The sequence below is a fragment of the Xiphophorus couchianus genome, chromosome 12 (genome assembly GCF_001444195.1).
Source record: "Xiphophorus couchianus chromosome 12, X_couchianus-1.0, whole genome shotgun sequence".
NCBI lineage: Eukaryota > Metazoa > Chordata > Actinopteri > Cyprinodontiformes > Poeciliidae > Xiphophorus > Xiphophorus couchianus.
The window spans coordinates 15,744,236-15,756,888 of record NC_040239.1 but is presented as its reverse complement, the minus strand read 5'-3'; the positions used below and the strand labels follow the sequence as shown (position 1 = coordinate 15,756,888).

General features: G+C 37.9%; 1 protein-coding gene and 1 long non-coding RNA gene across 2 annotated transcripts; one reads left to right on the top strand and one right to left on the bottom strand.

Annotated features, from left to right (window-relative positions):
• The first annotated feature begins 3,810 nt into the window (after positions 1-3,810).
• Positions 3,811-4,686, top strand: LOC114154883 (uncharacterized). Its single transcript, XR_003597641.1, has 2 exons — positions 3,811-4,508; positions 4,570-4,686. It is a non-coding gene; the product is annotated as an uncharacterized LOC114154883 (long non-coding RNA).
• Positions 4,538-8,116, bottom strand: LOC114154881 (riboflavin kinase-like). Its single transcript, XM_028034354.1, has 4 exons — positions 7,927-8,116; positions 5,789-5,940; positions 5,301-5,403; positions 4,538-5,135 (listed from the first exon to the last, which is right to left on the bottom strand). The coding sequence occupies exons 1-4, from the start codon at positions 8,006-8,008 to the stop codon at positions 4,963-4,965; spliced, it is 510 nt and encodes a 169-aa protein (XP_027890155.1). The 5' UTR covers positions 8,009-8,116; the 3' UTR covers positions 4,538-4,962.
• Between the last annotated feature and the right edge of the window lie 4,537 nt (positions 8,117-12,653).

Here is a 12,653-nt window from a genome sequence, read left to right as displayed (position 1 = left end):
GAACAGGGATTAGAACAAACTTACAATCCAGAAAAAACTACCTTAGCAACTACGTTTTAGACTCCTATTCTTCCAAACCAGAAAAGGAATTAGACCAGATTATACTTACTTATACTTATCTACCAACCCTACATAGGAATATCTAGTTTACATGCTTTAGATCAACAATAGATTATTTTTCTTCTTTTGCTCTTTCCTTTGGTTTGTTATTTTGTTTGTATTTCCTTTTAATTCCTGTAAAGCACTTTCTATTGCCTTGTTGCTGAAAATCTGCTATATAAATAAAATTACCTTAACCTTAACCTTATCCATTCAGGGTCCAATATAAACATACACTGCAACTAATGTGAGTAAATGTGTCTCAGCAAGTTGCCCAGGAGTCTTAGGCTTTTTGTAGTCACCAGCCTGCTGCTGGTTCCCCCACAAAATTATAAATATTCAGTCATTCTGACCCATGTCCAGCCCTATGTTTTTACTTTTGGGGTTAGTTTTTGTACAAGTATCCCTGTTTTCATTAGATTGTTATGTTGTTATGTATTGCAAATTTTTTGCCCAGGTCCCTCTTGAAAATGAGATCTAGATCTCAACGGGGTTTTACCTGATCAATAAAGGAATATATATAGAATATATAGATTTATTGCTTCTCAAATTAATGTGGATTTTTTTTTTCAATGTTAGTCTCAGCTGTAAGGAAGCATCGTGTGATGCCCTGGTTCTTCTTTGTAAGATACAAAGCTGACACAGTGTTGCCTCAGTAGGGTTCTCCTCGCTGCTGTGACATTTACACGGTTATTTATCAGGCGGTGCACAAATAAATGTTCAAAAGTCCCATTAACTATATTAAAACTTCAACTTGAAGTTAACCACTAATCCTCACTGTTCACAACATTTTCTGCTAACATGCAGTGTTATTTTCCAGCTCAGGACTCAGATTGCTTGGTAGTTTTACACACAGTAAATCAGGAAACATATTCAAGAAGAATATAAGAAACTGCACCACATTAAGCTAGATCAAGGTGTGTTATACAAGTGTGTGTCAATAAGTCATAAGTAGCTTTGTCAGTCAGATGTAGCTTCTTAAATGTCTTTGTGAATATCATTTGAGATACCAGACAACCTCCCTGCAGGGTCAAACTGCATGTAAACTGTTTTAAGTTATGAATAAATGCTTAGAAGATTACAGAGACTTCTTGTTGGTTGGATGTTTTAAGAAAAGTTAAGTCCAGAGCTCAGTAAAGAAATGTATTTTGTTGTGGGTGAATAAAGTTGTTTTTTTTCCTCGGTCTTATATTTTACATATATTTAAATATTCAGTAATAAGACAGGAGATGGGAGAGAAAGAAAGGATGAAGGTTGTATCAAAGATTAAGTATATGTGATCTGGTTGATATGGTTTCTCTACTATAAGCAGAGAAACCAGCTGCCCCAGTAGAAAGCTGTGGGCTACTGGCTCTGTGAGCAGGGAAGTCGGACTAAAGTCAAAGTTCTGAAAATCAAGTGTGATAGCAAGCAGCTCCATCTGCTTTTAGCTGTAACAATGCAGCTCAGCTTTTATTTAGCTGTGACTAAAAATTTAAAGTAAAATTCCCTCTGAGGTGCAGTCTGGCATGTGACCCTGAGATGTTTGGATCTTTTAAAGGCTATTTAAACCTTTTCCCTGGTTTGTTTAGGCTACAACGTAAACTGACTGACAAATAACTAAAGCTGTAGCTGGAAGATTTTTTTTCCCCACAGTTACAGTTTTTCTTTTCATACGTCACTCCCCTATTATTTAGTTGCATTTTAAGACATGCCAGTCACCACTAGCAATTAATGACAGCATGACGGGAAATTAAAACAGAAACAGAAAGGATTGAGCCTTTCAGTCTGATTCAGTAGCCCTACTTCTTGCAGGAACTCAAGAAAATTGCTACAACAGATGATATGATAGACATAAATTAAATAAATTGAATAAATTACATTAATTAAATCAAATGTTCAACCGCGATTAAAACAATATAAAAACAATAATAAAAAGCAATCATGCGCTTTTGCTTAATCTGTCATATTTTCTGAAGTAAGAAGAACACAGTAAAAAGAAAACTGAAATATTTCTAAATGGGAAATAGTATATCTGTTGTACAACTTTGATATGAAGCCTAGGCGCAAATTCAAACTGGAAGACTCTTTCATCCCCACCGGGACCGTTAATTGAAGCGACCTGCCCACAATCGTCGACCTATCAACGCTGGACCAAGCCACGTTACGTCCAATCATCGACCAAGTCCCAGCTGATAAGGACCTTCATTCATGGCGTCCTTCGCTCTCCAGCCGAGCTCAACCCACCACCACCCCTTCTCCTCCATTCGCCCGGTCCTGAGGCCCGCACCCTCCTTCAACCTCCACCACCAGTGCCGGGCCCTGGGGGATGACGTTCCTAACAGCATCGGGGATGCTCATCTGAAGCCTATCGCTAACGCTGCGATAACCGTTATCCTCAGCCGGGGCCCGAGCGCCAAAGACTTTAAATTCTGTTTGTCAATAAACTCTTCTAATTGTCTTCTTATCTCCGTCTGAGTCTCTCCAGATTGAAATACGATTATGTAAAAGAAATGTATGTTCATAAACATAAGGCTTTTGCTTTAAGCACACACCAGATACAGTCTAATCATCAACAACTGTTTGACTATAACTAATAAAAAGGAAACAATGCTTGGTCATTCAAACTTTGTGTTTTTTTCCAAAAGTCATTCATCACATTAATCAGCTTGTTCTTCTTCATCAGGCAGGCAAGTTAGAACCAGCCTGATGACGAAGATTGTTCTTTATTAGCCTCACAGAATATATGCCACAAAGATAAATAAATATAATACAATAGACAGACAGACAGACAGACAGACAGACAGACAGACAGATAGATAGATAGATAGATAGATAGATAGAAAGAATAGACAGACAGATCAAAAATAACATTTATATTTCATCTTTAAAATAAGAAATCATTTTCAGAAGTCAAATTAAATAGTTTTCATGTTTCTTTGATCTCCATGTGTGATGGTACAAACACATACTGTATCTGCCCAACTCAATTCAGACATAGAAAAATAACCTGGAGCCATGTTCCAGGTCAACTGTGCAGCTCAGGGTTTTTGATTTGTTCTTGTTTACTGTGAGAAATGCGACGTCCCTAAACTATGAGTACATCTTGTACCCAAGGGAACATTAATAGTTTCAACTGAAGAAACCGGTTTCTAAAAGCTGTGGTTCGGTTGTAAAAGACACTAAACCTGTTCGATTGGCTGGCAAAACCAAACATGATTAAAGTGAGGATGAATTTTATGACTGAAATAAAGCCACCCAACTTCAACTAACCATGTACTTCTTTGTCTTTTTGTAGTACGGGTTACAGCAGATACTCATCACCATTTGGTAAACACCCAGCCATAATAGATTCCTGTGCTGATGTCTGCTGGAAGATTGTCCACCACCGAATCCAGGAAGTTGGCTGTAAATCCCAACATAAGAGACAGAAGGAGAAAAGAGGAATAAAAACCAAAGAAACAGGCAAAAGTAGCAAGAAGATAAATTTTATAGGTTTGTAAGTGGCTGAATTTGCAAAATTTTTTTAGAAGGAAACAAGTAATCTATTGCATTATGTTTTTGAGCCTTTCAATCTGTCTTACTAACCCTACTTCTTGTGGGAACTCCAGAAAATTGCTGCAACAGATGAGATGATAACGTGTTTCTTTCTCAATTTCTGAGATAAATGTCAAGACACTTTAGATAACTTTAATTAAATATTGGACTCTGATTAAAACAAAATTAATTTAAAAGCAATAATTAAAAGAAACCAAGTGCCTTTGGTTAGTACATCATATTTTATAATGCAAGACGACAACATTTATGACACAGGATAATAATTTCAGGCCTCAGAAAGGCTTTAATGAATTAAATAGACCTACAAAATTACAGATGCAGGTTTCCAGCAATTACAACAGGCTTTACAGAGAATGTAAAAACTTCACATCCACAGTTTCCTGTTATCTCAAATTTAAAAAAAACAGTAAAAAGAAAATACTCCTTCAAGGGCTTTTAACACATTCACAAAAACTGAATATTTTTTAAAGGGCAATAGTTTGTCTGTTTCCAACTTTCACATACGATTATATAAAAATAAATCATGTTCATAAACTTGTAAGGCTTTTTGCTGTATATACACATTAAATACATAACATTTTTTAGTCTAATCATTCAAAAATGCTTGACTATAACTAATAAAAAGGGGGAAAAAAAATGCTTAGTCATTCAAGCTTAGTGTTTTTCCCCAAATCGTTCATCACCTTGGCTGATAAAACCAAGACCTTGATATCAAGCATCAACAAATTCAAATCCTGCAGTGGTATGTGGTATAACTTCTTAAAACGTCTTTGTGTATTCTGCTTCGACCAAATCTGGTTAAATGTAGGATTTCAGACAGATAGAAACAGTTTCTGCAGTGTTTCTCCAACAGAAACACTGCAGCAGACGGTGTTGGCAGCATGAATAGTAAAACTCATCATGAAGGTTACATAAGTTGCAACTTAATTATAGTTTTGATGGTGATGAACTACGCAATATTATCTTTTATGGACAATGATGCTGCAATGCTGACTTAGGTATATGAAGATAATGAGTTATCTTTTTTTTACGTTTATGGTTCATTTAATTTAAAAAAAAAAAAACATCTGATCAGTGACTTTTATTTGTCCTCTCTACTAAAAGATTCAAAATATACAGAAGGTCCAGATAATATTGCAAGAATATATACAGTTCAGGCTGTGTGCAGTTAACAACTGATGCCAGAAAATAGCGTTTTAACACAGAACCACGTGAAAAGACACAGAGGTTGACTGTTTATGTGACAACTGACAGATTTTATAATAAGGCTGTACATGTAAACAGAAACGTACTCAGGGCACAAAGCGCTGCCCTCTCTGCCAGCCATCAGTGACCATTGATGATGCTCTGAGACGTGGATGCAGCGGACGAGGAAGAGACCGGAGACGAGTTGGTCGTGCTGGTGAAGAAGTTGTCTTCTTTCAGTTGGCTGTGCTCCGGGAGCTCCAGCTGAACCTTGGCCTCCTCGATGTCACTGTTGATGGCCGCTATGAGATCCTCTGTCAGCAAGGACAAAAAGGCAGTTTGTGCGTCAGGAGATAAATAGCACAAGAAAAGGGAAGAAACTGTGTTGCTGGCACTTTGATTTGTTTCTTTCACTAAAGTACAAATGCATGAATATGACTTTCATATTCCAGTTTCGAAAAACACAGATGACAGCATACCGAGTGAGGGAAAGCTCTTCTCTGAGCGGATGTAGCTCACCAGAACGACACTCAGAGTCTGTCCATAAAAGTCTTCTTTGAATTTGTGAATGATGTGCGTCTCCTAGAACCCCAAACACATGTACATGAATTTCAAAAGCAGATAATTTGCCAAAATGTATTGAAATGCTCAATTAATCACAATTCCATCTGGAGTTTTCCTTTTAGCAGAGCAAACGACCCTGATACAAGCAGGTGTGTGATGCCGTGAACACATATCTGTCCAATTCAATGCAAAAACTTGAGTAACTTTATTTCCTGAAGCCATGTTAGGTCAAATGCATAGCACAGGGCTTTAGTTTCTGTTCAGATAACTTTTCAGATCTTGTCACCCAGGGACGATTAAAGGTGTCAACGGAAGAGATTACAAATACCATCAGCCAACCAAACAGGTTTAAAGTGAGGATGAGTTTTATGACTGAAATGAAAGCCACCCAACTTGCCCTTACCATGGACTTCTTTGTGTTTTTGTAATACGGGTTCCAGCCGATGCTCATCACCATTTTGTGAACGTCACCATTCCCGATACATGCCCAGCCATAATAGATTCCTGTGCTGATGTCTGCTGGAAGATTGTCCACCACCGAATCCGGGAAGTTGGCTGTAAATCCCAACATAAGAGACAGAAGGAGAAAAGAGGAATAAAAACCAAAAAACCAGGCAAAAGTAAAGAAAGAGGCAGAGGTAAGCAAGACGATAAATGCTCTAAGTCAGGGGTGGGCAATCCTGGTCCTCGAGGGCCGGTGTCCTGCAACTCTTGCAAGTCTCCCTGGTCCCAACACACTTGAATCCAGCAGCTGAATCACCTCCCAAGTGCAGTCAGGTTCTCCAGAGTCCTGCTAATGACCTCATTATTTGACTCAGGTGTGTTGAAGTGGAGATGCATCTAAAAGTTGCAGGAGTCCGGCCCTCGAGGCCTGGAGTTGCCCACCCCTGCTCTAAGTTGTAAGTGACCTGAATTGGTTATTTTTAGAAGGGAACAACTGATTATTATATCATGTTTTTTCCCCCCCTTTTTATATGATAAAACTAAAGCTGATCAAAAAAGACAATATTTGCAACTCTGCTTAGACTCTGCTTAGATTTATTTACTTTAGAGGATTTATTCTGACCTTGACAATGCAGCACCAGATAAAACAAATAAATAGGCATGTCACACAGCACATCTGAATTTGAATCATTTTGTTGTGTAATTACATCCAAGTTCTATTAACTAGGTTATCTGAAGTGTTTCAAAAACAGAAGACTATCTAATTAGACTCTTTTAAAAAGGTTTATTTTGGTAGATTAAACCTGCTTCGTTTGTGAAACCAAAAAGTTCATCTCTGTTGGAGAAAGTTTGGAAAATTACTTTTCACAAAATCTGAACTGGCTTATTATTTAACAATAAAAACATTCACACGTTATGTTACTGAATATACTTACACATAAAAGGGATGATTTTTTAGTTTCTTCAATTAACGATGTATTCAAGAGTACTACCTCTGTAATGTTAATTAATTTTTACATTTGATATTTAACACATTTTAGCTGCAAGTATTTTGTATGGCCATATTATTTGGTGACTATTGTTAAATTCTGAATCATGTTTTGAAACAATGCACACTTGTTTGGTTCGCTGGCATTATTCACTCCTGATAAAAATGGACACGATGGATAATGTAGTGGCGATTGTTTGTCAAACCAAACATCCAATAAAAAGTTCCATCCGCCACTATGAGGTACTGGGGTCCAGATTCTTCACGCAGGCACAAGAAGTTTAATGTCCAAACTTGTTGATTATCTTGGTTGCTTTTATTTTCCTTTTCAGCAAAACACTGAAAAGTTCAAACTTTCCTTTGTTGCTCCTGTCTACTTCTGCCCAAACCCAAATGCCTGCTTGTCTTTACCAGGCCCCTACACTTATAGAAAGTGGATTGATCCACCTCACTTCCTGTCTTTAGAAAACAAATAAATAAGAACAAATAATAAAAACAAAAGATAAATAGAATTGACAATTATTAACCTGCAAATAATACAAAAACTAGAAATGTAAAAATAAACTAACAAAATTCAAATGCATAAAGAAATAAAGAATAAATAGCTCCAACAGATAAAATGGATAAAGTAAAAGTTATAAGAAGAAAAGTGCCTTTGCTACCAACCCGAGGATCTCCATATACATTTCTTTATTTCTCCTGTATTGATCTGTGTCCGGCTGCTCAATTCCTCTATTTATGTCAGGTTACATAAAACACGACTCACATTGTGGACAGAATCACACGGACATACTGAGTCAACAGCTGCGCTCTTAGCATCAGTCAAGTTCCGTTACGCAACTCACATACCTACGTAAAAAGATTAGCTCCGTTTACGTACAAATTCATAATGATTGTTGCGAATAACGCTCACGTAAAGCATAAATTGCTGATCCGGTGACGTACCAAACCACTTAGCTGGACTTGTTACGTTACGTTCCAGCCTCTGCATAATTCCGAGAATCAGTAAAGAATCTGTTACCATAGACTTTACGTTATTTACGTAGACAGTTATGTATCATATTATCTAACTGGTAACCTCATAGTTTGGTGCCCGTTTCTTGCCTCACCCGTGGGAATTCCGAGTTCTTTGCTTCCTCTTCCAAATCCTTGAACGACCTCTCCTCGGCAGAAGTACGGGAGGCTCTTCATGTTTTGTATCCCGGAAACAGCTGCTTTAGATGGGGCTACAGAATGACCTCGAACACGGCACAAGGAAGTGAGCCTGGCTGTTCCAACTGGAACGGTTTTAACGGCTTAGCACACTGCTATGAGAAAACAATATATTTATGTACATTTATTTTGAAGTTAAGCTCCAGCGCCCGAGTCTGAGTCAGCTTTTCCTACCGAGGGTGCCTCCCGCAAGCTGGTTAAAGTTGAACCTCAGTCACTGAGCAGAGATGATGATGAAAGTTCACCAGCTATGCTAGCGGTGCTAACTACCTTCATCAGCCACTAACAGATCCTGAAGAGAGTGAAACCATGGACAAATTAAAGACAACTGTTTCTATAGCAACCCGGGGGATGACAGTAGTTCTTTCTGGACGGCTGCAACTTGGTGTGGTGAAGATGAAGCTCAGAAAAAGCCGGTTACGTTTATAACGTGTTTTGAACCCTCTGCGTCACTTACGGTTTGCGTGATGTCATTGACCGCGTGACGACAGGAGTGTCATGGTGCGTTTAGGTACTGTGGGAAATGATAGTTAAAAAAAAAAAAAGAATAATTTATTGAAGTTGGTCGCTGTTATTGTTTCCATTTCGGTCGAAAGAGCTCAAACAACGTGAGTCTTGCTGAGATGTACAAATTACTTTGTAGGACATGTAGCTGTCTCGTTGCGAGTTTTTCCACATTGGTGTATTGTTGTAAGATTAAAGTCAGAATTCTGAGTTTAAAGTCAGAATTCTGAGATTAAAGTCAGAATTCTGAGTTTAAAGTCAGAATTCTGAGTTTAAAGTCAGAATACTAAGATTAAAGTCAGAATTCTAAGATTAAAGTCAGAATTCTGAGTTTAAAGTCAGAATTCTGAGATTAAAGTCAGAATTCTAAGATTAAGTCAGAATTCTAAGATTAAAGTCAGAATTCCAAGATTAAAGTCAGAATTCAAGATTAAAGTCAGAATACTGAGATTAAAGTCAGAATTCTAAGATTAAAGTCAGAATTCCAAGATTAAAGTCAGAATTCTAAGATTAAAGTCAGAATACTGAGATTAATCTCAGAATTCTCTTTTTTTTCGGTGGCCCTTATCCTCTTCCGTACCTACGTGTTGGAGGCTGTTTGGTTGTAAATCTGAAGGTAAATGAAAAATAACAATTCGCCCTTGGTGGCGCTCTTGTTGTGCACAAGAGAGGTGAGGAACCTGTGAAGAGGAGAGATATTTTCTGGTTCAACAAAAAAACGTTGCCATGTGCTACTTCCAGTTATGTGCTTGTGTGACCGGTGGACTTCTGCGTTGTGTGTGTTATGAGGTGATCGGACAAACCACAAAACACCAAGTCTGGGTTTGGAGGCGGTCTCCGTTTATTTAATCTGTCAATTGGGAGATATTAGCATTAGCATGTAGCATGTGCTCCAGTTCTCCAACCTGATCTATACAGAATAATAGTGTTAGCATGCATCAAATGTTATAAATGTTACATTTGAGTAATAGCAACTCAAATGAAATGCAAAGGGAAGAGGAAATTAATAACTTAATATTTATAATACTCCTGGAGGACCCTGAACAAAAGAAGAAGAAAGTAAGGTGGAGTTGGAGGACCAACCCCCTTATAGCAGATGAACACAAGGACAGTCAAGTATAAGAGGACAAATACATTAAAGAAAACATTTTGTGAAAATATACAACTATTAATATAGACCCAGTTACACTTGATCATTATGTTTATTTGACCTAGTGTGTCATACACAACAGCAACTTAGAAGGCGAGAAGCATCTCTTTGGGTGCGGCTCAAAGGCAACCCCAGTTATTCAATTGGAAGGTAATTTGTGACGTATTTTTCACTTGGTGATGGATTTACTACACTGTAAAACATTTGAGTCGCATTTAGTTGTTGTTATATTCGTGTTTGATAATGACCAGGCGTCTTGTATTGCTCAGACACTTTTATTAAAGTCTCTTATCATGCGTCTGCTCACACAGGTTTCTTACAGGTGTGTCACCCAAGACTCTCTCACTCTGTTGTTCTATTCTTTACATTTATGCATTCACATGAACTCATGATCGCCACCTAGTGGGCATAAGTATAATTCATTCAATCATCACATCCTCCTTTCTTTAAAGTAAGAATGTTACAAAAGAAAGTTCAAAGAATAACATACATTGTATGAGACAGATAAAACACTGAATTACAAAATACAGACATTTCAACTGAGACATTTCAACTTTTCCCCTTTTTTTTTTTTTTTTTTACAAGTTCAGTCTGTCAGGTTTTTTCACCACTCTGGTAGATCTTCTTAACACAGGTGGATCATCCCTAATACTGTCCATGTTGCAATGTGTTTCAGTTATAGGAATAATCTGAGAGTCCTTAGATTCTTCATTCGACTCATCAACAGGCTCTAATGGAATTTTCAACAAACTGCAACGATTTCGTCTCAAAACTTGTCCATCTTCAGTTTTCACTTCAAATGAATGTGGAGCTACTTCCTGCAGAATAGTTGCCTTAGTATTCCATCCCTCATCATCCTGAATCCTTACTGGGTCCTTGTATGACAATGTGGGTAGAATCTTAGCTGATCTGTCATAATATGACTTTTGTTTTACTTTCTGCTTTCGTAACCTGTACTCCAACTTTGACGATTTCTTTGCACCTTGTTCATTACTGTCATAACTTGGCAGAGTTGTACGAATCTTCCGATTCATCAAAAGTTCAGCAGGTGAAAACCCACATTGCAATGGCGATGATCTGTAGCTTAATAAAGCTAAATACGGATCAGAGTTACTATCTGCAGCTTTCTTCAGAAGTTGCTTAAGAATATGAACACCTTTCTCCGCTTTTCCATTCGACTGTGCATAATGTGGACTTGATGTTACATGCTTAAAAGCATACTGTTCTGTAAACTTTTGCCATTCTCTGTTACTAAAACATGGTCCATTGTCACTCACCACAATATGTGGAATGCCATGCTTGCAAAGATTGATTTAGCATGTGTTATGACACAATTTGATGACATATTAGCTAATAGAGCCATCTCTGGATAATTTGAATAGTAATCAATGATCACTAAATAGTCTTTACCCTTAAAATGAAACAAATCCATTCCCACTTTCAGCCATGGTGATGTAGGAATGTCAGTTATTATCATAGGTTCTTTGCTCTGTTTGTTTCTAAATGTCTGACATGTTTCACATTTGCTTATTAGCACCTCAATGTCCTTATTTAGTCCAGGCCAGAAAACTGAATCCCTAGCTCTTCTTTTACATTTTTCAATGCATAGATGACCCTCATGAATCCGCTGTAGAATGTCCTGTCGTAACTCTTGTGGAATTACAATCCTGTTGTTTTTCAGTAATAGTCCATTCACAACACTTAAATCAGCTTTAACATTGAAAAACTGTGAACATGAGCCTATTGGCCATCCTTCATCCATATTCTGTATGACTAAGTGCAACTCTGTGTCTTTAGCTGTTGCCTCAACTATTTGCTGTAGCTTTCCATCTGACACAGGCAACACAGTGGACACCAAATTCACATGACACTGAATATCCTCTTCAGTTGAACTCACACTAATGTCTGTAGGGGCTCTAGACAGAGCATCAGCAAGAATCAGATGTTTCCCTGGAGTGTAGATCAATGTAAATTCATACCTCTGCATCTTCATCATAAGTCTCTGAATCCTTGGTGACATCTCGTTTAGATGTTTTTTATGATGGCAACCAAGGGTCGGTGACAAAAGATGGCAGGCCATACACATAGTTATGAAACCGTTCTAGTCCATAAGCCAGCCCCAAGCATTCTTTTTCTATTTGAGCATATCTGCATTCAGCTTTGGTCATGGCTCTGGACGCATAAGCCACTGGCTTCCATTGTTCATTCTCAGCCTGAAGAAGAACTGCTCCAAGACCATCTTTTGAGGCATCTGTAGATAGTTTTATTTTTTTAGTTAGATCGTAGAAGATGAGCACCGGTTCCGTAGTCAGATATTTTTTAATTCCTTCCACTCTTGTTCATGAACTTCTGTCCACTGGAATTGAGTATCGTTGTACAGGAGTCTGCGAATGTTTGTCATCTTTGCACTCAAATTGGGAATGAATTTTCCTATAAAATTAATCATCCCCATGATGCGTAGGACACCCGTTTTGTCGACAGGCGGTGGCATTTTCAAGATAGCCTTTATTTTATCTTCATCTGGTTGAACACCTTGGGCAGATAGTTTGTCTCCGAGAAACATAATTTCTTTGACGCCAAACTCACATTTATTTTTATTGAGCTTCAGTCCATTTTTCTGTATGCTCTCCATGACGCGTCTCAATCTGTCATTGTGTTCTTGAGCTGTTGATCCCCAGATAATGATGTCATCAATGTAGACTCTCACTCCTTCCAAGCCTTCTATGATCCGCTCCATCGCTCTGTGGAATATTTCTGGTGCCGATTTTATTCCAAAAGGAAGTCTTAGAAAACAGTATCTTCCAAAAGGTGTGTTAAAGGTACAATACTTGGTACTGCTTTCATCCAGCTTTACTTGCCAGAACCCTTGTGCTGCATCCAACTTGGTGAAATATCTTGCTCCAGCCATCTCACTGATTATTTCCTCTCGAGTGGGTATTTGATAATGTTCTCTCCTGATGTTCTCATTTA

Bases quoted from the DNA above. Each gene is read 5' to 3' on its own strand.
- LOC114154881 (XM_028034354.1), bottom strand. From the start codon at position 8,008: ATGAAGAGCCTCCCGTACTTCTGCCGAGGAGAGGTCGTTCAAGGATTT. The intron at 5,941-7,926 runs GTGAGGCAAGAA...TGGGATTTACAG, and splicing joins AGAACTCGGAATTCCCACGG to CCAACTTCCCGGATTCGGTG. The intron at 5,404-5,788 runs GTAAGGGCAAGT...TTGGGGTTCTAG, and splicing joins AAAACACAAAGAAGTCCATG to GAGACGCACATCATTCACAA.